The 23,289-nt window shown below is 35.1% G+C and overlaps 1 protein-coding gene across 1 annotated transcript in view; it reads right to left on the reverse strand.

Moving 5' to 3' along the window:
* LOC131986474 (FRAS1-related extracellular matrix protein 2-like) overlaps positions 1 to 23,289 on the reverse strand; it is a 125,471-nt gene that overhangs the window by 18,861 nt on the left and 83,321 nt on the right. Inside the window, exons 7-15 of the mRNA XM_059351450.1 lie at positions 22,176 to 22,325; positions 21,208 to 21,417; positions 19,277 to 19,474; positions 17,742 to 17,906; positions 15,457 to 15,639; positions 13,142 to 13,272; positions 12,086 to 12,244; positions 7,300 to 7,603; positions 1,346 to 1,477 (exon numbers count right to left, since the gene is read on the reverse strand). Coding sequence (XP_059207433.1) covers positions 1,346 to 1,477; positions 7,300 to 7,603; positions 12,086 to 12,244; positions 13,142 to 13,272; positions 15,457 to 15,639; positions 17,742 to 17,906; positions 19,277 to 19,474; positions 21,208 to 21,417; positions 22,176 to 22,325 — 1,632 coding nt within the window. The remainder of the gene's footprint in view (positions 1 to 1,345; positions 1,478 to 7,299; positions 7,604 to 12,085; positions 12,245 to 13,141; positions 13,273 to 15,456; positions 15,640 to 17,741; positions 17,907 to 19,276; positions 19,475 to 21,207; positions 21,418 to 22,175; positions 22,326 to 23,289) is intronic.

The following is a 23,289-nucleotide window of genomic DNA, read 5'->3' on the forward strand; positions in this document are numbered from 1 at the left end:
TTGAAGCTCGATTTTCTAACAGAAGACTTCATATTTAGATATTTATATTTTCCACATTATTTCATATTATTTATTCATTTATTTATTTGAAAAGAGTCTATGAGAGCTATTATTTTGTTACAAGTTTTTACAGATTTCATTTTATTTTATTACAGAAGTTAATTTTGCACCATTGAAGCATAATAAAGCATGTTCATCAACCTCCGAGAAGCCTGTCTGAATTTGTGTCTGGAGGCCGTGCCGATTGTCCTCTTTTTTGGAAATCAAAATATGGTCACCCTAACTTAGTGGAATAGAAGTAGCACCCGTCAAGCAATTATTACAAGTTTGTACTAAATGAACTGTCCACCACTGCCGATAAGAAACATCACATTAATATAATCTTTTCAGAAATAGAAGGAAATTACGAGAGAAACCCAACAATTATAGGACTAACATCACTCAAAATGTTGCATTTTTCAGGTTATGTTGGCGTAAACAAGTCTGACATTACCGACTCTGCTCCGCACCAAATTATATTAACACTTAACCCTATAAATCCAAGTGTATCATATTAGATACAGTAATTTTTGAGACCTCTACATCATCAAAAACCTGATGTATACATGTGTTGAAGATAAACAAACTGAGCAACAAATTGCACAAAAATACCAGATGTAGCAAAAATGATATGCAGGTTCCACGAATGGATCAGTCATTGCTGCATTAAAAAACTTCAAATCTGCAGATGTATGATGTTGTGTTATATGGAAAAAATATGTATTTTGCATGGTTGAGGAAAAAGGAAAAGTCAAAGTCTTAATAAGTTAAAAATGTTAGGGTTTATATGTTTTTGTTAGTTTGAGAAAAACAAACTGTGAGCAACAAAATGCACAAAAAGACCTGATGTATCAAATATGATACAAATTAGAATTCATATATGCAATTTATTTATTTCTTAAAATTTGTCAGCAGGTTAATAAGCACTCAGTTTTTACAAAAATTGAATTTTCTGGCAATTATTTCATGGTTCAGGCTTTATAGGGTTAATTGACCGCGTTTAAGTTGTTCACATTGCATTATTTATCCGGTAAACAAACGTTTATTCAACTTCAAAAGTTGAGTGAAAAGAAAAGCAGGGGAGCAACAGGAAAAAGGAAGAAGGAAACCAAGAGGAGACAAGGCAGAAGGAAACGGATTAAAAATCAAGAAGGGAATGTTCAGTGTGCTGGAGGGTTTTTATAGCAGGTTCGATCTACATTCTGTCTGTCACGCTCCTGAGGATCCATATACGTGAATATTACACACACTACATTACACCTGACTCCATGTGTGGTAGCTGAGTCCTGCCTGCAGCTCTACCTACCGTCTATGTGAGGCATGGTGACCGTCACTTTGATCAGGTTGGGGTGTTTGGGGTCGTCTGCTCCGGTGTAGCGTAGCTTAGCGGAGAACGGCTCGGCGCCGACCGTCCCCATCTTACGAGGTTGACACATTCCTTTATAGGACAGAGAGAGAGAATTAATTTGAAGATGTATCAAAAATATCTGACATATAGCAGTTTAAATATGCATCAAATATGTTTTGATAAACACACAGAAATCTGACCAACAGTCACAGTCTCTTTACAGCATGGGTCTCAAACCTGCGGCCCGCGGGCCAATTGCGGCCCTCGTCACGATATTTTGTGGCCCCCACCTTGATATGAAAGTTTAATGTGAGTTTTATATGAATGACACTTTACTGTGTTGTGTGTGGAAGGTCCCTTTAATTACTTTTATGGGGTAATTTTGTCTTCTTTAAATAATTTTGTCTTTTTTAAATAATTTTGTCTTTTTTTAATAATTTTGTGTCTTTTTTGGTAATTGTGTGTCTTTTTTAAGTAATTTAGTTTTTTTTCTGTCATTTTGTGTCTTTTTGGTCACTTTGTGTCTTTTTCAGTAATTTTGTGTCTTTTCTTGGTAATTTTGTGTCTTTTTCAGTAATTTTGTGTCTTTTCTTGGTAATTTTGTGTCTTTTTCAGTAATTTTGTGTCTTTTTCAGGTTTTTTTGTGTCTTTTTTTTGGTCATTTTGTGTCTTTTCTTGGTAATTTTGTGTCTTTTTCAGTAATTTTGTGTCTTTTCTTGGTAATTTTGTGTCTTTTTCAGTAATTTTGTGTATTTTGGGGGTATTTTTGTGTCTTTTTTGGTCATTTTGTGTCTTTTTTTGGTCATTTTGTGTCTTTTTTAAGTAATTTAGTTTTTTTATCGTAATTTTGTGTCTTTTTTTGGTCATTTTGTCTTTTCCTGTAATTTGGTGTCTTTTTTTGGTCATTTTGATACTGCCTCCAGCGGCCCCCAGGTAATTTGAGTTTGAGACCCCTGCTTTACAGGAAACTTCTGCGTGATTGAGATATGAACAGCTCGGATTTAGGAAATCCCAAGTGTGCTCTTATATCATATAGTGTTTTTCATAACAGGAAATGACAGGACGTTGAACCTTAGTTACACAGAAACAATGACACACCAACCTGCAAAGTAAAAAGAGAGAAACTGGGAGTTGTCTCTCAGAGTTGTTCTGACCGTTGGATGCGTTGTATCATCTGTTTTGATGTCTGCTATATAAATAAATCCCGCACAAGGCTGTGATTCGAATCTATCTGTTCGTCAAGTGTTTTCTTTAAAGATTTTCCACAACAAGGACAGCAACAACAGAGGACAAGCTGAATGCCAAGCCGATAACTCTACTCCTCAAAGAATCATCACTAGCACTTATTGATGCACTAATACAGGGGTGGTCAACCTGTGGCTCCAGAGCCTCATGTGGCCCTTTAGGCCGCCTGCAGGGGCTCCCCGGGGCTGAGACAAAAAAAATTATATATATATTTTTACATTAAAAATTTCATTTATCAATGGTGTAGACCAAAAACTATTTGTATTCTCCAATTGTAAAATTGTATAGCCTTTTTACAGCATATTAAAAAAAGTTTTGACATTTAAGTCAACTAAAATGTGCTTCATAGCTTACGAAAGTCTCTGGCCCACGCCTTAACTTTTAAGTTTTGCCAATTTTGAGTTTAGTTTTGAGTTCCCCTAGATCAGGGGTCTCAAACTCAAATTACCTGGGGGCCGCTGGAGGCAGTATCAAAATGACCTAAAAAAGACACAAAATTACAGAAAAAGACAAAATGACTGAAAAAACACTACATTACGTTAAAAAGACACAAAATGACCCAAAAAAATACACAAAGTGACCCAAAAAAATACACAAAGTGACCAAAAAGACACAAAATGACAGAAAAAAACTAAATTACTTAAAAAAGACACACAATTACCAAAAAAGACACAAAATTATTAAAAAAGACAAAATTACCCCAAAAAAGTCATAAAAGGGACCTTCCACACACAACACAGTAAAGTGTCATTCATATAAAACTCACATTAAACTTTCATATCAAGGTGGGGGCCACAAAATATCATCACGAGGGCCACAATTGGCCCGCGGGCCGCGAGTTTGAGACCCATGCCCTAGATAGACTAGTTTTCAAAATCATATTAATAAATGCTCAGTTTGACTATTAATAATGTTGGTAGGCTAATTTAGACTCATTAGGCTGTTTAATTTTCATTTTAGGCTGAATATAAGGTTTGCGGCTCCATTCCGCGATTTTCTCTCTTTTTTTGGCCAACAGTGGCTCTAGTTAGTAAAGGTTGCCCCCCCCTGAACTAATAGCTCTTATTACACTAGACCTTGATTGTTTGTTTTTATTCTTCCTGTAAGTCTCTTTGGATAAAAGCGTCTGCTAAATGACTAAATGTAAATGTGAATGAATGGCTGTGGCTGCACTGACTAACGTGCTAAAATGACTTGTTGTTGTTGTTTGTTATTTATACTCTGTAATCATTTATCTTATTACAAGCCTGCATGATTTCTGATTCAGGCAGTGATTTCCACATTTCTAACAATACCAAGCGACCACGCTGACTGAGTGTGCTTGAACTTGTTGCATGCAGGATGTGTAGGTGGAGCGAGCGCAACCTAAGTGATAAAATAACAACACAGAGTGGCTTTTTCATATTTTTCATTCGAGAAAAGAGTGAGAGCTCCGACCCTCGAGTATTTCCACTTCATAGATACCTCAAGAGAGAAATATTGTAAGTTTTATGCCAAATCTTTCTCATTGTTTTACCTTTTTAACCCTCTGAATCCCAAGATGTTCCTCTCTGCTCTGTGTAAACAGATTCTCAGTGAATATTTGTCACGTGACCGTTCGTCTCAGCAGAATCAATCATGACTTCACAGTGTCTCCGAGGAGCAGAATTTAATGTTTTTAACAGGATTTTTTGCAGACATTTTAAATGTCAAACGTGATTTTAAAAGAAATATCACAATTTAAGCTTTGTTTTGCTGTTAGCTTTTTCTAACAGAAACTTTCCTAACCTACACTGAAAAAAGAACCAACTTAATTGAATTGTTAAACTAACTTATTAAATTAATTTGAAAGAACTTAATTAATTTAGGTGTTACCAAATTAAACAATTCAATTAAGTTGGTTCTTTTTTCAGTGTATGATCCATTCAAGGACTGTTGGAAAGTTCAAATGTTGTCTCTTTGTCTGTTTTTACAGTTTCATTCTATATTAAACTGTTTGTTTTTTTTTGCCAAAATTTAAAGATAACACGTTTCAAACCCAACTGCAGGGGTTGGAGGGGTAATTCTTGCATTCATTTTTATTTAATTATATTTTTATTGTCATTTCATCAGTAAACAAATTACAGTCCATATAGTTTACAGCTCTGGATAGTAATTAGGTAAATACATAAATAAAATAATAATAATAATAATAATTTATAAATAATAATAATTTCATGAAATTTATATTTAATTAAAATAAAATAATATTAATAATAATTTAAAAATAATAATAATTTCATTAAATTTGTATGTAATTCAAATAAAATAATAATAATAATAATAATAATAATAATTTATAAATAATAATAATTTCATTAAATTTGTATGTAATTAAAGAAAATACTTGCACTCAAAATGTTACTTGATTAAAGAATGCAAGTAGTAATTTAATTCAATATATTCTTTTATCAAGAAACATTTTGAATGCAGGTCTTTTACGAGTATTTGGTCATGTTGTTACTTTCACTTTTAATTAAATGATTGCAAATTTTTTTCAATTCATAAAGCCATTCAGAACTGAAAAACGAAGAACAAAATGGAACTAAAAAGCTGTTTATCAACTGGGTCAAATATCTGGCATGAATTTTGTTGGAAAAATATAATGCGTTTTTTCATTACACCAGCTCAAAAAAGATACCGTAGAAATGGAGATGCCTGCTGGAGGTATTGAAGGAGCTAATCATTTCCATATTTTCTGGAACTGTAAGATTATTCAAAGGTATTGGGTTGAAATTCATCATCATTTGCAAAATGTATTCTCAATTGTTTTCCCCTTTTTATTTGAAACTGTGTATCTCGGTAACATATTACTAGACGACAAGAAATTGATTTATATTCTTTTAGCAGCAAGCAAAAAGGCCGTTATTACCAGGAGATGGCTCAAACCTGAGCAACCACAAAATGAGGACTGGATCAACATCATCTAAAGTTACAAATGGACTCATTTTACAAAACCTGGTCAAAATGGACAGAATATGTTAAGCCTATAAGTTCTGATTTTATATAAAACTGTCATTTAACTAACAACGACTGCTGCAAAGAATGATAATAGGAGAAAAAGATGATGCTGTGTGATATTGGTACCCATCACCCCAACTGTTCTTGTTCTTTGTTCTGTATAAAATGTTAAAAAAATTCCTCAATAAAAAGTGAATTTAAAAAAAAAAAAAGCTGTTTAATTTTATTAATATTTGTATGTTATGGAGCTGTACCATAATTTGTATGTAATTAAAATAAAATAATATTAATAATAATTTATAAATAATAATAATTTCATTAAATTTGTATGTAATTAAAATAAAATAATATTAATAATAATGTATAAATAATAATACTTTCATTAAATTTGTATGTAATTAAAATAAAATAATAATAATAATAATAATAATAATAATAATCATTTATAAATAATAATAATTTCATTAAATTTGTACGTAATTAAAGAAAATACCTGCATTCAAAATGCTACTTGATTAAAGAATGCAAGTAGTAATTTAATTCAATATATTCTTTTATCAAGAAACATTTTGAATGCAGGTCTTTTACGAGTATTTGGTCATGTTGTTACTTTCACTTTTAATTAAATGATTGCCAATTTTTTTCAATTCATAAAGCCCTTTAGAACTGAAAAACGAAGAAGAAAATGGATCCAAAAAGCTGTTTAATTTTAATTTGTATGTTATGGAGCTGTACCATAATTTGTATGTAATTAAAATAAAATAATATTAATAATAATTTATAAATAATAATAATTTAATTAAATTTGTATGTAATTAAAATAAAATAATATTAATAATAATTTAAAAATAATAATAATTTCATTAAATTTGTATGTAATTAAAATAAAATAATAATAAGAATAATAATAATAATAATAATAATAATCATTTATAAATAATAATAATTTCATTAAATTTGTACGTAATTAAAGAAAATACCTGCATTCAAAATGTTACTTGATTAAAGAATGCAAGTAGTAATTTAATTTAATTTATTATTTTATCAAGAAACATTTTGAATGCAGGTCTTTTACGAGTATTTGGTCATGTTGTTACTTTCACTTTTAATTAAATGATGAATGAATGAAAACGAAGAACAAAATGGAACTAAAAAGCTGTTTAATTTTAATTTGTATGTTATGGAGCTGTACCATAATTTGTATGTAATTAAAATAAAATAATATTAATAATAATTAAAAAAATAATAATAATTTCATTAAATTTGTATGTAATTAAAATAAAATAATAATAATAATTTATAAATAGTAGTAGTAATAGTAATTTAATTTAATTTAATATATTATTTTATCAAGAAATATTTGAATGCAGGTCTTTTACGAGTATTTGGTCATGTTGTTACTTTCACTTTTAATTAAATGATTGCCAATTTTTTTCAATTCAGAAAGTCCTTCAGAACTGAAAAACGAAGAACAAAATGGAACTAAAAAGCTGTTTAATTTTATTAATATTTGCATGTTACCGAGCTGCACCATGCAGTCAAAGCACTATCCCTGAACATCCATGATTTTTGGAGAACAAAGACATTTTCATTGCAACATTGAGGCCAAATCCCTGTTCAGTTCCTCCTCCAGAAAACTGGCAACACAAGACAGGAAGACGTACGTACGCTCATTGTTGTGTCCTCACCTTCCTGCTGGCTGACAGTGACGATGGGGCTGCTGAGCTCTAAACCCTCATCTCCGTTAGAATTAACAGCTCTTGCAGCACACTGGACCCTGGAGCCCGCCTGGAAGTAGACTGAGTCCAGTGTGATCATCTTAGAGGACGTAAAGAAGGTGTCAAAGTCCACCTCCCTCATGGGGCTGGTGACGCCATCGGGGCCAGCTGGGGCGCTGATGAGCCAGCGGTAGCGGGTCAAGGTGTTGTTGATGTGCTCGCTGACACAGATAGAGCCCGTCTTGTCATAGTCTGGGTATTTGGTGTTGCACGCCTGCAGGATGGATCAGGATCAGGAGCAGAGCGGTGGGAGTGGGCGGTGGGCAGGGACAGCAGAGATGGGAAAGATTCAGCAGATGCCAGAGGACAAAGAGAGACAGAGGTGCAGAATACAAACGAGTCAGCAACTGTTGCCAAGGAAATCCAGATGTTTCAGTTCATATTTAAACTCTTAAAAATGCATGCTTCACAAGTTCAATTAATTGCAATTGTTCATTGCACCTTATTTGTTTCATAGCACCAACATTTTTATACTGTATATTCATATTTATTCTGCACTGGAATTCTATTCTACTCCTTAATACATACTCCTTCCGTAGACACTTTATTTTTTATTGTATTTTTATATTTTATTGCTTGAAGTATGCCTAGGTTGTTCTTTTTATTTAATTGTGTTATTGTCTCTGTGTGTAATGCTGCTGCTACACTGGAATTTCCCAGCTTGGGATAAATAAAGTCTGTCTGTCTGTCTGTCTGTCTGTCTGTCTGTCTATCTATCTATCTATCTATCTATCTATCTATCTATCTATCTATCTATCTATCTATTAATACTAGGTTGTCGAATGGTACAGTAATGTTGTTGCAGGGATGGGGCTCTGTTGGAGGTGATGTTTATGTTTATATTGTATTTGTATTATTATTTTTTGGGGGGGTTTATTTAAGTTTTTTTCGTTTATTTTGGTTGAAAGGACGCTACTCTTTATAGAAGCGATGTTTGCCTGGATTCATGATGTCCAGGATTACAATCAATGATACTGGTTAAAGCTGTATTGTTTTTTTTTGTATTTTATTTGTTTTCTGATCAAATGCATTTGACCAATTATTCCTAAACATTTAATCCAAATGGCTATAATTCAATGGTTTGATTCTACAAACTGTCTTTTAAATTTTTGCTGCATTTTGTAATGAACTTTTGTGCTGCACTTTTCTATTGTATGTATTTTGGAATGTATTTTTACTGTTAAAGTTGTTGTAGGACTGTTGAGTATTACTTGTTGGAATGTTTTGACCCCAGGAAGACTAGCGAACTGCCACGGCACAAGCTAATGGGGATCCTTTAACCCATTGAAGCCTGGAAAGCGGATACGTCGTTTTGTAGTATTTGTATAAGCTCTCAAATACTTTTTGAATTTCATTTCTATCTGCTACAGAGGCTGAAAAATCTATTATTTAGTAGAAGAGTTGACACTTTTTTTCCCAGAATTTTTCCAGAATTTCCAGAAAATTAGAGGCTCTTTTTAAAATCGCCCAGCGGTTTTTCAGGCCTCAATGGGTTAATAAAACATAAAACATAAAACCGATCATCTATATTTTCTGAATGTATATACTTTGTACACTATGCATAAACCTCAATAAAAAAGACTTGGAATAAAAAAAAAATCCATGCTTATTTTCTTTGTAATTAGAGAGATAGAGAAATGGGATGAAGGGTTTGAAGCATTTCTGAGGATTTCTATTCAAAGCTGTTGACACGGTGCCTTCTGATGCAGCACTCAATATTTCAGTTTGACAAGAGACTACTTCTACCTGTCTCTCTCTGACACACACACACACACACACACACACACACACACACACACACCAGTCACCTGAGAATCAAATGACTTAACACATCAAGAAAAATCCATTTCAGTGTCTCAGTGAGCCTGAGTCCAGGAGTGGAAGTGGCTCTCCTGTGTCTGAAATCATGACCACTGCGGCCTACTAAAGTGTGTAATGTGTCTTTTAAGGACGGCCGGAGCAGCTCCGGAAGGACAGCTTAACTTTGGCTGCAGAAAAGTATGAGTCCTCCTCAGGGAGGACAATGTGCCTTCCACTCCCACAGGACATGGGTCCTGATTAGGTTCTGCTACCTCATTACAAGAAAAGCCTGAAAATTGAACTAAAGTTTGCAGAATGTGGTGTCAAATCCCATGACTTGGATTTGAGTCATACTTTTGATGACTTGACTTCATGACTTTGGATTAAAGCCTGTTGACTTAGTACTGCTTGGATGATTAAGGTCCCGTTCACTCAAAAATGTGTTTTTCTCCTTGTTCCTCCAGTTGGATGTTTGAGTTTTTCTCTGCAGAATGATGTATATAAGCAGCGTTTGACACTAGAAGGCTGTTTTCACATTAATCTGCTGAAAGAGGAAGGTTTCCCTATAGTTACGGTCCAATTTGCAACTTACTCAAGTATGATGTCGAAACGTGAAGCCACCAGGGCAAAAATACTGAGAATGCATTAAAACATTAAAGTAGGAGACATCTTGTGTTCGGCATTAAAACCTTAGAAATGAACAAAAAGCTGGAGAAGATCAGATATTCAGTGAAAGGTAACTCTGATAAATTCTATAACAAGTGGCTTCCCTTTTTAACATTCTTTCACTCTCTTCACTCTATACCTACTGACCTCCTCTCTTTGTTTTTCTTCTTATCTTTATCATTATTATTATTATTTATTTATTTGTTTATTTTCTCTTTTCTCCTGTCTTTTGGCTTCCCTTGTATTTTGTCTACACCCTGTAGCTAAAACACTTATTTAATAATCCTCAGTTACTTACTTATTTATTTATTATTATTACTTATTTATTTTCACCTTATTTTTTACTTTTTTTTTTTTTATTATTATTATTTTTTGATTTATACATTGTTTGTTAGTCACCCAATCATGTTCCTATTGGGCCATAAATATAAAATAAGAAAACCTCTTAGGAGGCAGACTGTATGTCTTGCTCTTCATTCTTCATGATGCACAGTATTTCTATTGTATCAATATGTTTATATTTTCAATTGTGATGCGGATGTGATGTGATACTCCATGTAATTGTAACATTGGTTCCTGTTGTAATGTGCCTTACCTCCTAATAAAAATATTGAGAAAAAAAAAAAAAAGAAATGAACAAAATTTGTCATAGTTCTTGCATTTTTAAGGAGCTAAGACCAGTAGATGCATTTTCTTAAAGTATTTTAATGTAGAAATTCTATGTTTTATCAGAAACATATTATTCTTCCAAAGAGGCTATTTGTATATATGTCTCAGTATGACTGGAGGGATCTTTAACATTGCATTCAGATCTTAAAAACAGCACTCTGACACTGAGTGTGCTTGAACTTGTTGCATGCAGGATGTGTAGGTGGAGCGATCGCAGCCTAAGTGATAAAATAGCAACACAGAGTGGGTTTTTCATATTTTTCATTCGAGAAAAGAGTGAGAGCTCCGACCCTCGAGTATTTTCATTTCATAGATACCTCAAGAGAGAAATATTGTAAGTTTTATGCCAAATCTTTCTCATTGGGCCTTAAGGTAAGTTTTACCTTTTTAACCCTGTGAATCCCAAGACGTTCCTCTCTGCTCTGAGTAAACAGCCTCCAGTTCTGTCTGATTCTCAGAGAATATTTGTCCCGTGACTGTTTGTCTCAACAGAATCAATCATGACTTCACAGAGGTGGTCTTTGTAAATGTAATATATCATTAGTTTGTTGTAAGAATGGAATTACATTTGGTGAAGCTCACATTATGACATGTTCAGAACCTGGAACTCAAAGTTTAGGACAATAGTCTAGGCGGAATTGTCCAAAAAGTGAAAGTGAGGAGCATTTATGGGTACAAGTCAGGAACTGGCCTACTTTACTTATTTCAAGGGTGCTGGATAAAAAAAAAAATGGTTCCCAAGCGAAATTTTTAGTTTTTTACCTCATTTGCATATCAAAATGGCCGCCAAATTGCCCATCTTGCTCAGTCGTTGGACCATTTTCCCCAAGTTTTTATGTAAGTAGGCAATCAAAGATGAGGAAATTAAGTTTCTGGATCTATAGTCTAGGGTCAGAGCAAGGATATAGTGGAGGCTCAGTGCCTTTTTTATGTATATATATATATATATATATATATATATATCTACATATATATATATATGCAAAATACCAACTTTTAAGGTGAAATTAAGCATTATTTGTGTGTTTTTTTTAAGGCCGACATAAATATTCAATCAATATTACTTTTAAATGTTCCAGTTGGTATTTTGCAAATATATATATACATAAAAAAGACACTGAGCCTCCACTATATTCTTGCTCTGACCCTAGACTATAGATCCAGAAACTTAATTTCCTCATCTTTGATTGCCTACTTACAAAAAAACTAAGGGGAAATGGTCCAATGACTGTGCAAGATGGGCAATTTGGTGGCCATTTGATACAAATTAGAAGGTCAAAAACTCAAAATTTCATTTGGGAACCATTTTTTTTGGACTCAGCACCCTTGAGATATGTAAAGTAGGCCGGTTCCTGACTTGTACCCATAAATGCTCCTCACTTCTTATAGGAGGCCTTTATTCTGAAATCCGTCTAGACTATAATGGACTTGAGTGCAAAGACTTGAGACTTGCTTCTTGCAAAACAATGATCATACCTCTGTCAAATTACAGGTTCTAGAGTGTACAGTTATTGAAGAGCGAGCAATAAAGTGTAACAAAATTGAGATGTGTTTGACCCACCGTGACGCAGACTACGGGGTACCCGGCGGGTGGACGGAGGTTATCTGGCGTCCGGGCCACGTCGTCGTAGTGGAACAGAGACACGACGTGAGGCAGCGAGGGGAAGGTGACGTCAGCCATGCTGTTGGTTTCCTCGATGTAAACTATCACTTTAGTTACCTGTTTTCAGACAAAATAACACTCCTGAAACAGTGCTGTCTGTGAATCAACACTAATTATTATCAATGAAATGATTAAACTCATCACAGAGCCAGATGTGTTTACAGTCTGAGTCTCAGCTTCTCTTTCTGCTCTCCTTTCTCTCACTCTGCCAGTTTTTCTTCTGCAGATGATCTATTATTTATTGTAAAATGTTTTCATGGCTGCAGCTATAAGTGCTGCTGTTGTCTGGGCCAGGACACCCTTGTAAAAGAGATCCCCGGTCTCAGCGGGACTAACCTGGATAAATATGGGTCAAATCAGAAAAAAAAGATGAAAAGATAAGAAGTTTCTCATCTCTTTACTTTTTCATCAGACTGAAACTGCTCCAACATCAGTTTGTTCAGCAAAAAACACATTCCTTGTTATAAAAATTAGGTTTATACAGTGTTTCAGATGTTTTAAATCCTACAATGAGTATGGGAGTCCCCGTTTCTTACATGTCTTGTTTATACTTCTCTGATTTGACTTTATTGCTGAGGCTGGCAGGGTGAGGTAAGGTTCAGGGTAAAGTATCAATAAAGGAAGACTAGAACAGAGTGAGGATTAGAGACAGGTCAGAGGACATTTAGATTGGGGATATCCTGATTACTGATTAAGGGAACAAAGGAAAACGTCTAGATGCACTGTCTGTTAACAATTTACAAGGGTAAGGACAGCCCATTATCAATAATAGCATAAGAACCAGCTGTTAGAGCTCCTCTGGGAGCCTTTTTCTCTGTAACCCCTCGTTGTGTGTTGCACTGTTAAACGCTCCTTCTTGTACAAGAATAATAAATTCTAATTCAACTTTACTACTCCGAATCCGATCTTCTTTATTGAAGGGTCACTCTAAAAAATTCCTATAACATTCCTGACCTGAGTTTCGGCCACCATGTTGTCGTCAGGCTTCAGGTGGAGAGTAAACGCTTCCCTCATCTCTCTCACGCCGTCGAACAGGACCTCCACCTCCACCACGTGCTCCTTCTCCCCCTGTTTAAACTCAATGTCTGTGCACACAAACACACACAGGAAGACGAGGAAAAAACGTTTTAAAGAGCCTTTTATTGCACCGATGGTCTGCCACGTTAAGTAATTGTTGTTTGTGATATTTCTTCCACAGTAAAAAATAGTCAGATGACATCAAGGCCAAGATTTCCACAAAAAATGAAAAGCCCAATTCACGTTTTTATTGCTTCAGTGGAATAAATCACTTAACTAAAAAGCCTTGAAGGTTTTATTTGCATAGTGCCGAAGGTGGTCTATCTTCTAGCGAGGTCAGTAATAGAGCTTTGCATTAGAAATGTGCTGCACTGAGAAAACATTGTGCAAAATGAGAAATTCAACGCTGTGTGATTCAAAACTGCTGGGAAATCTGAACGGTGGGTAGGCAGGTTTGATTAGAATAGACTGAATGTATTCATATAAATATTTCAAACTTTGGTTAGAAAAGAAAGAAAGAGAGAAAGAAAGGTTGACTGTGCTAAAAGCTGAGTGGACAGAGAGGAAGATTTCACTCTGCTGACAAAGCCAGAAGTGTACTGAAATTCAATTAAAAATTACATGACCCTCCACTGGACTATTGCAGAAATTACCTCACCCCGCTTGGGATGAAATTAGAAATCAATGACCCTCGCCCAAATAAATCCCAATGCCCACTTCCATTAATTTAACACTCATATCGGGAGCCGTGTTTCAAAACTTCTCTTATTACTGTAGCTGCTTCAGATACATAACAAATATCTCTCAGAGGGACGTGTGCAGGCCGGGAAGAACAAAAGGAAAGTATGATGTCAAATTTTGCTGCAGTAAAGGTTGTTTTAGCACTTTGATTTAAATGTTAAAGGACTACAGCTATGAAGTTTGAATGTTTAAATCTGTTTTGTACAAATCATATTTACTTTTGCAAACCGTGCTCTAGGTTTTTGGATGAATTTAATAAGCCATTTTTTAATCAATCTAAAATTATTAGTATTCCCAAGATGTCACTCTGATGAATAATCGATGAAACCTCTGCATCTTTGCACTTGTTTTTTTAACGTACATACTTGCTGTAAATTATGCACACTTTATATGAAAATATAATATTCAAATCTCCACAATTTACACTATCTATCTCATCACTGCACATTGAGAGCATGTTAAGCTGAGTCAAATTCCATGTTTGTGTACACATACTCTGATTCTGATTATTATATTTTTAATATTAACCCTTTGGAGCCCATGACTTCTTCATGATGTTAAGATGTAAAACCTTCAGCAGCATCACCTTCCCTGTAAAATACTTGAAATGCCATGCCAGTTTTGTTTGATGATGATAAGGGAAGTAGAACCAGAGATAAGTTAAAATATATTTAGTATAAAAATATAGAACTAGATGTTATCCTCATGTTATGACTGTGGTCATATTATAGTTATTGTTTAGCAAAATGCATTTGTATGTGTGCCCTGTGTTTTTGTTTTCCTTTTTTTATATGCAGATTGGGGTGTGCCGTAGCCGTGGTGCGATTGGTGGAGAGGTTCCATGCCTGGGCTGGGATTGGCTGCAGCCGGAACCACCTGGTTTAAATGGAGCCAAGATGGCGGCCGTCGGTGGCAGCAGGCTTTTTCCTCATCCTCCTCTTCTCCCAACCGGTTCACACCTTTTGAGTTAACTTGTGGTTTTGGACTTAATTCCCTTGTTTTGAGCAGTAAGGGTGGGTTGCCAGGTTTTGTTTCTCGTTTTCTCTTCTTTAAGTAGGTAGGGAGGTAAAATTTTGTACCTTTTGGTTTTTCAGGTAAATTTCTTATTTTTAAGATAGGATTGTATTGTTTGTTATTTTGGCTTTAGTCCACCCTTAAGTTGAAGAATATTTGTATTTACCTAAGTTCTCTTTGTAAATAAATATTTACCCATTCTTCAAACTTATCTTTGTTTGTGGCTACTTGGGAGATGGGGAAGATGGGGCCTTTTCATGTTGTGCTCTAGGCCCCCTAGACTGGGGCAGAACACTCATTTTACCACTTATACGTTTGATTTGTGACCAACATTAATAAAAAAATGTTTAAATAAAAATGACACCAACATGGCATGGTAAACATGTGTTTAAGTGGCAGAACAGAAAGGATTGAAAGAAGGACCAAACAGACTCTGAAGGGTTAAGATGGCAGGTTGTAGCTTTAACCCAGAGAGACATGAGAGGAGATGTTGTCACCTTGAGACACGGGGTAGTAGTCCTCTCCGGAGATAGCTGACCCGTCTTTGGTGTGAACTCGAACCACAGACACTTTGGACGTGTCGCCCACTCTCACCACGGGGATCCTCACGCTCGCCACGCTGCCCGCTTCCTTCGGTTCACTTACGCTGAATTTAGTTTCCAAGAAACGGATGATGGGTTCTGAGAGGCACAGAGGGGGCCAGAAATAAATAAAATGCTCAGAAATTGTGTGTTCAATTATCATTCCGGCCACTTTATTAAGTCCACTTGTATAACCTAATGTGATCCAATACAACATTTCTTCACAATAATAATAATAATAATGCTCAGTTTTGATTGGTCTTTAACCATATCTTTATTATATAGGTTGTAGCTTGCAGCAGTTTTGAACTAGACTGCATTATATTAAGAGGTGTTTTTGGATATTTTGGACACCCAAAACTTCTTAGATGAACCTTTTGTTGCAAGTCTTTCTTGTACGATCTCATCGTCTCAAGCACTGAAACTATAGTTGTTTGTTTCCTTTTTCAGTTGTTTGTTTCCTTTTTCAGTTGTTTGTTTCCTTCACCAGAATATGAGAAATTTACAATTTCTTATATTCTGGTGGTACCAGAATAAGAGAAACACCTGTCAATATAATGCACTATGCAGTATTGTTTATTATTATTTAACCAGAAAACTACTGTACAATTGGTACAATTTTGAGGCATGTGTACTTTACTTGAGTATGTCCATTTTATGTAATTTTATACATTTTTTAGAGGTGAATATTGTACTTTTTACTCCACTACATTTAACCGTCAGCTTTAGTTACTTTTCAGGTCGAAATTTAACATTTTATGAATTAAACCTCATAACATTAGTAGCAGTAGTATCTAAAATGAGCCCTATCTTTACTAAATTAAAACACTGCTTACATTAATGCATCAATACAAATAATCCAATAATATATTTGGAATATGTAAAACAATCTAAAAGGGACTATTCTGCATAACAAGTACTTTTACTACTAGTACTTTTGATACTTTAAGTACTTTTTGATGTACTTTTGTACTTTGGGTGAACTCAAAATTTCAAGGCAACAAACTTCGATAACATTTTAAGTTGGACAATTAAACTAAATATTTTAAGTTTTGTTTTTGAGTTTGCTCAACTCCTAATTCAGATTTTTGTCAACTCAACTGTAAATTGTACTAACTTATAATTTAACATTGTAATAACTTTTAATCCTTACTTCTGCTAACTTCTGCAATGTGCTGAATTGGCACGATTGTAACGCCACTATGAAATGTCAGCTAATGTTGTGACCACAATTTTGAGTTAGCATTGATACGCTAATGGCTACTCTTGTAGCTGTAACAAGCAGCGCCGCTAGCGTCAGTTAGCCGCTAGCATCAGTTAGCCGCTAGCTTTCGCTAATGACCAAATTTCATAACAAAGAAATAAGAGTTATCAGAACTATTGTCCCTTGTTGTGAACTCCAACTTAAAGATATAAGTAACAACAACTCACCAACTTGTTTTTGAGCAGACAACTGGCTTCCTTTGTTGTGCTAACTTACATTATTGCCCTAAATGTCAATAATTTATATTTCCAAGTTTTACCAACTTAAATCACTGTTTTAGGCCAAAAAATACAAGTTGGCTTTTTTGCAGTGTAGATGTACCTGATGAAGTGGCCGGGTTTAGGTATACACTGTATTTACTACATGTTACATATTCACAAGAATAAACTACTCAAATATTCAAATAAATATAAAAAAATGTAACATTTTATGAATTAAACCTCATAACATTAATAGCAGTAGTATCTAAAATGAGCCCTATCTTTACAAAATTAAAACACTGCTTACATTAATGCATCAATACAAATAATCCAATCATATATTTGGAATATGTAAAACAATCTAAAAGGGACTATTCTGCATAACAAGTACTTTTACTTTTGATACTTTAAGTACTTTTTGATGCTGATACTTTTGTACGTTTTGAATGCAGGACTTTTACTGTAGTGGAGTAATTTCACATTGTGATATTAGTACTTTTACTTAAGTAAGGGATTTGAATACTTTTACCACCACTGATTACATTGTATAGGTGTACCTGATGAAGTGGCCGGGTTTAGGTATACACTGTATTTACTACATGTTACATATTCACAAGAATAAACTACTCAAATATTCAGATAAATATGAAAAAAAAATGGATTAGCTGCTCCTCACTTTAATATATATTTTTTCCCAGACTCCCTCCCCTTCATCTCCTCTTCTTCATCTCACTTACTGTCAGCCGTGTCCTTGATTTTCACCAGGGTCTCGTTCTGAGCTCCCACTGATGCGCCAAACTGTGAGTCGCTCTTCGGGTTCCCTAAGACCAGCCGCAGCTCCTCTCCTTCCTCGTACAGCGTGTCATCAACCAGAGACAGGAAACATGGCTTCTCCACCTCGCCTGCAGCGCACAGCGAGACGGTGATGATGGCACACGTCAAAGAAATTCAAGTGGAAGAAAGGACAGAATAAGTTCTGCAATAATTCTTTTTTTTCTCCCTTTTACAGCAAATAACATCTTATTTATATAACTGTAACCCACATAACCCTTTGTTCAGTTCCTCCAGAGTTTTTGGGAGCTGTTTTAAAAGAAAAATACTGAAACTGACAGCCTAAAACTTGCCTAAAATATCTGCAAGGCACTGTTGATTTAGCAAAAAGTGCGGTAACACTTTATAATAACCATCATTTATAAATGGTAAACAGATAGTTTATTAATGTTTAATCATCATTTATAAACCGTATATAGACCAATTGGAATGGATACAGACATAATTTATTAATGTTTAACTGACTACATCATCCATAAATGACAAATAGATGGTATATTAATGTAAGTTTATAATGACTTTACCATTATCAAACAATTCAATTATCATTAATAGTTTATCAGTAGTTTTAGTTGCACTCATTTTAACATTTTTAACACCACATTAAGTATGTTAATGATTTTGAAATGATTCATAGAACTTTAAGAAATTGATTGAAAACATTTAAAGATTAAATATGTATAGCACTTTGTAAATGGTTAATAATTGGTCTATAAACTATATATTTAAACATTATTTAGTTGGTTATTGTAAAGTAGTGGCGGTTCTAGACCAATTTTACTGTGGGTGCCAAGGAGGGGCCAGTGTTTTATCAGAGGGGCACATTAGCCCATGAAAAAATGGCAAAGATGATATTTAAGCATTCAAAATCTTTGAATGGCTTGAAAAAGACACAAAATGACAAAAAAAGACACATAAATGACACCAATGACAAAAAAAAGACACAAAATGACCAAAAAAGACACAAAATGACCAAAAAAACACACAAAAAAGACACATAAATGACACCAATGACAAAAAAAGACACAAAATGACCAAAAAAAGACACAAAATAACTAAAAATTACACAACAACAAACACAAAATTACCATAAAAAGACACAAAAAAGACACAAATGTATAAGACTCCATAGAGTCAAACTATTATACAATGCACACATTCTGGGTTTCTTTTGTGTACAATGAGATATTGTTTGAACAAAAAAAAGGTTAGAATTGTTCCATTGTTCATTGTTATAAATTGATCATTTTATTATTAATTTGACACAGGGGCAACAGCAGGGGCCCCTGGAGGCCCCTGTGTAGAACCGCCACTGTTGTAAAGTGTTACCAAAAGTGCAAGTGTGACAAAAAAACTGTTAGATTGAAGCTGTTTATTCAATTTAAATGGTGTCAAGTCTAAAAAAAGAAAGAGAGAAAAAGAAGTGTGATTAATTAAGTACCTGGTAGGAAAGTGATGATGGATGCTTCAGTGTTGGGTCGCTCGGTGAAGTCAGAGACGACCTGAGCGGAGCCCTGACGGGTGAAACAGCGGACGGAGGATTTGTGTCTGATGTCACCGCTGCGGTAAACCGTCGCCATGATCTGACCATCGCTCTCCTCGCCGCTATACAACGGCTCGCGGAACTGGACCTTCGGCACTGTCAAGTAAGAAGAAGAAAGAAGAAGAAAGAAGAAGAAGAAGAAGAAAAAGTAAGTATTAGGTGATTTTATAGACTGGCCTGACTCTCAAAAGCAAATCAAATAACACAGCTGTTACAACAAACCTTTATTTTGACTCAACATAGTAGAATAAAAGCTGTGAAACTATGAATACACACTGGAATAAAAGTGATAAATTAATTGTTGTGTTTAGTAAAGCAGCTAAGTGAAAGTGTAAAGAAGTTGTTCTGACAAGCTGGGAAAAAACTAATCTTTAAAACATTTGTAAGGCTTTCATTTAGTTTTTATCTTCACTAATGATACACTTTATTAATACAGAAAGATGCAATTAAATATGCAGATTATACAAAGAGAAACAAAGAATCTACAGCCGACTTTGGGCTTTGGGCTCAATGCTAACACCAGTTTATTATAGTACAACAGGAACTTTAGTGGTGGCTGATGGCAATAATATAAACCATAAACCACCAAAAATATTTGTCTCCACTGTCACATCTTGGCAGTGCCTGACTCCTCCAAACTAATTCCAAAAACGGGTAATAAGGGTGAAGCGTGGGTGAGCTGAGGCTGAAACACGGCCCCCGAGGGCCACATGTTTGGTTATATAACGTTAAGCCTTACTATAATTAAAATGGGTCAGTTATAGACAATTTCACCCCTGTAAAGCTTTCATAAACCAGGAAATTACAAAACTGTCTCTTGCACCAGGCTGTAAATATGTTTATTTCTGCTGTACAGTTGGTATTTTAACATGGAGTTCTATGGGAATTGACTTTTGGAGCCTCAAGTGGCTCCTCAAGTAACTGCAGTGTGTTTCTGCACTTCTGCATTAGATGCATTTTCAACCACAAAAGTTGCCTAAAACGCCTGTAAAACCTCGATTTTAAAATACCCCCCTTAAGGTTTTCTGTAAATTCAACAGAAGTGTCAACGCTTCTACTAAATAATAGATTTTTCAGCCTCTGTAGCAGATAGAAATTCAATTCAAAAAGTATTAAAGAGCTTATACAAATACTACAAAACGACTTATCCGCTTTCCAGGCTTCAATGGGTAAATACAGTGAGAGAAAGTGGTAATTTTTATTTGTTAAATTTCTGTTAACAAAGACCTGCGTCGTAAAATTTAGTATCAATATTTTGTCATAAAATTTGAATTTGAATTTTTTTTTTTTTTTCATTTGTAGCTTTCAATCTGTAATTAAGATAAGATAGCCTTTATTGTCATTGTACAGACACAACTGAAGGTGCATTAGGAATATACAAGAATAAACAGGTAAAATAAAATGAAACACTAAGGACCGAACAAGCATGGCTTATGTTGTAATGAATAAATAAAAAAAAAATAAGAAGGATAAGGCAGTAAGTATATTGCACATATTGAATGATATTGCATATTAGGGATTGCACATGCTCTTTGGTTGCACATTTGCTCTTTGGTTGGAATAAACCACTGTAGTCTGATAACTACAAAATATATTAAAAAATAAGAAATAAGGGAACTATAGAGTGGACAGTCAGGATTACTTCTCCTCTTTTGGGTTTTCACTGTTAGATTTCCTGTTTCTAAACCTCAGATGCTAAATTTAACTTGAAATGAGATGAATGTCTGCACAAAATGTTAGAACCGACCAACACACAGACCCACGTCTCCATCCCTACAATGATGCCGATATCGTAGCTGAAAACAATAAAAGATTGTAGGTTAACTCACAGTCAGACACGGAGTCATTGATGAAGACTGTAGCCCTGCCAGGTTCTCCCAGAATGCCGTTCACCGGCATACGTAGGACGAGGTCGAAGCTCTCCGTCCCCTCCAGCTCCGGCTGCCCGAGGTCGTCCAGGATGGTGACCCTGAACGTTTGCATGCTGACGCCCGGAGCAAAGTCCAGGTTACGACTGATGCCCACGTAGTCAATACCGGCTGGTGTAAGGGAGAAAAAAAGGACGTACACATTTAGGCTCATTATGTTATTGGCAAGGTTCCATTATTTAAAATCAATTACAAGCAACCACACTGCAAAAAAGCCAACTTTTTCAAACTTTTTTTGGCCTAAAACAGTGATTTAAGTTGGTAAAACTTGGAAATATAAATTATTGACATTTAGGGCAATAATGTAAGTTAGCACAACAAAGGAAGCCAGTTGTCTGCTCAAAAACAAGTTGGTGAGTTGTTGTTACTTATATCTTTAAGTTGGGGTTCACAACAAGGGACAATAGTTCTGATAACTCTTATTTCTTTGTTGGGAAATTCGGTCATTAGCGAAAGCTAGCGGCTAACTGATGCTAGCGGCTAACTGATGCTAGCGGCTAACTGATGCTAGCGGCGCAGCTTGTTACAGCTACAAGAATAGCCATTAGCGTATCAATGCTAACTCAAAATTGTGGTCGCAACATTAGCTGACATTTCATAGCGGCGTTACAATCGTGCCAATTCAGCACATTGCAGAAGTTAGCAGAAGTAAGAATTAAAAGTTATTACAATGTAAAATTATAAGTTTGTACTTAGTTGTAAGTTTGACAAAAATCTGAATTCAGATTTGAGCAAAGTAAAAAACAAAACCTAAAATATTTAGTTTAATTGTTCAACTTAAAATGTTATCGAAGTTTGTTGCCTTGAAATTTTGAGTTCACCCAACTTTTCTTTTTTTTGCAGTGCGTGGACTGTGACTGGGAGCTCACCTTCTGCAGAAACGGGCTCGGCCTTGCGGGAGCGGACAGTGATGGTTCCGGACTTGGACAGATCGGTTCCTGTCCTCCACACTTTGACCTCCACGTATCCATCGCTCTCATCCACATGATACTCAACCTCGCCAAAGTAAAACACTGGAGCTGGAGAGCAAAGAAAATAAAAAGGAAAAACATGCTTTAAACTTTGAGCTTTTATCGATCTGTGCACACTTGGACGGAGGCAGGGGTGAAAGTAGTTTTAAATTCTTGCCGGTACTATTACAAAAACCTTCATCTTTCTTTCACTTCATGCATTTTAAAATAGCCAAGTCAAAACCCAAACAAATAAAAACATTGAAATATTTTACTGTAGACTATCTGTAGGCCAGGAATTAGAAACACTTGACAATATGGTAACCCTAACCCTAACAAAGAAGTTATTTTTCTCTGCATTATTACTTTGGGGGAAAAATTTACTGTTTTGTAGTGTTTCTCTCCGTTTTTTTCAAAATTTGATAACTGACAGATATTTAAATCATGTTGAAAGTGTTTCAGCCAACCACAAGAATTTGTGGAATTTGGTTGGTTTAATTTATCGTTCGTCCTGTCCTGGCGCAAGCGGCGTTTCTTGACGTCTGTGGACCAGTTGTGGAATACATCCCAGTGCATTAAAGGAACACTCCACCGTTTTTTTCATATTAAAACATGTTATTCGGGTAAGTAAGACGAGTTGATACAGACCTCTTGCGTCTCAACGCGTGCACTCAATCGCCCTGGCGCGCGGCGCCACTTGGCTAGCACTTAGCTTAGCCCAGTTCATTCATTAGGATCCAAACAGATGGACAGTTAGAAGCGACCAAACTCCTCCACGTTTTCCCTATTTAAATACAGCTACAGCTACTTCGACTCGGCGCAGTAATATTATCACTCCTGAAAAATCTTCTCCCCTCAGGAGTGATGATATTACTGCGCCGAGTCGAAGTGCTCCCAAGTGCTATTCCGCCATACATTATAGTTATCCTTTTTATCCGCTTCGAAAAGCGCCACGTTTTATTTTGTGTCGCCATACTTGGTCGTTTAACTACTCGTGTAGCTGTATTTAAATAGGGAAAACGTGGAGGAGTTT

Source organism: Centropristis striata, chromosome 15, assembly GCF_030273125.1.
Source record: "Centropristis striata isolate RG_2023a ecotype Rhode Island chromosome 15, C.striata_1.0, whole genome shotgun sequence".
Lineage (NCBI taxonomy): Eukaryota > Metazoa > Chordata > Actinopteri > Perciformes > Serranidae > Centropristis > Centropristis striata.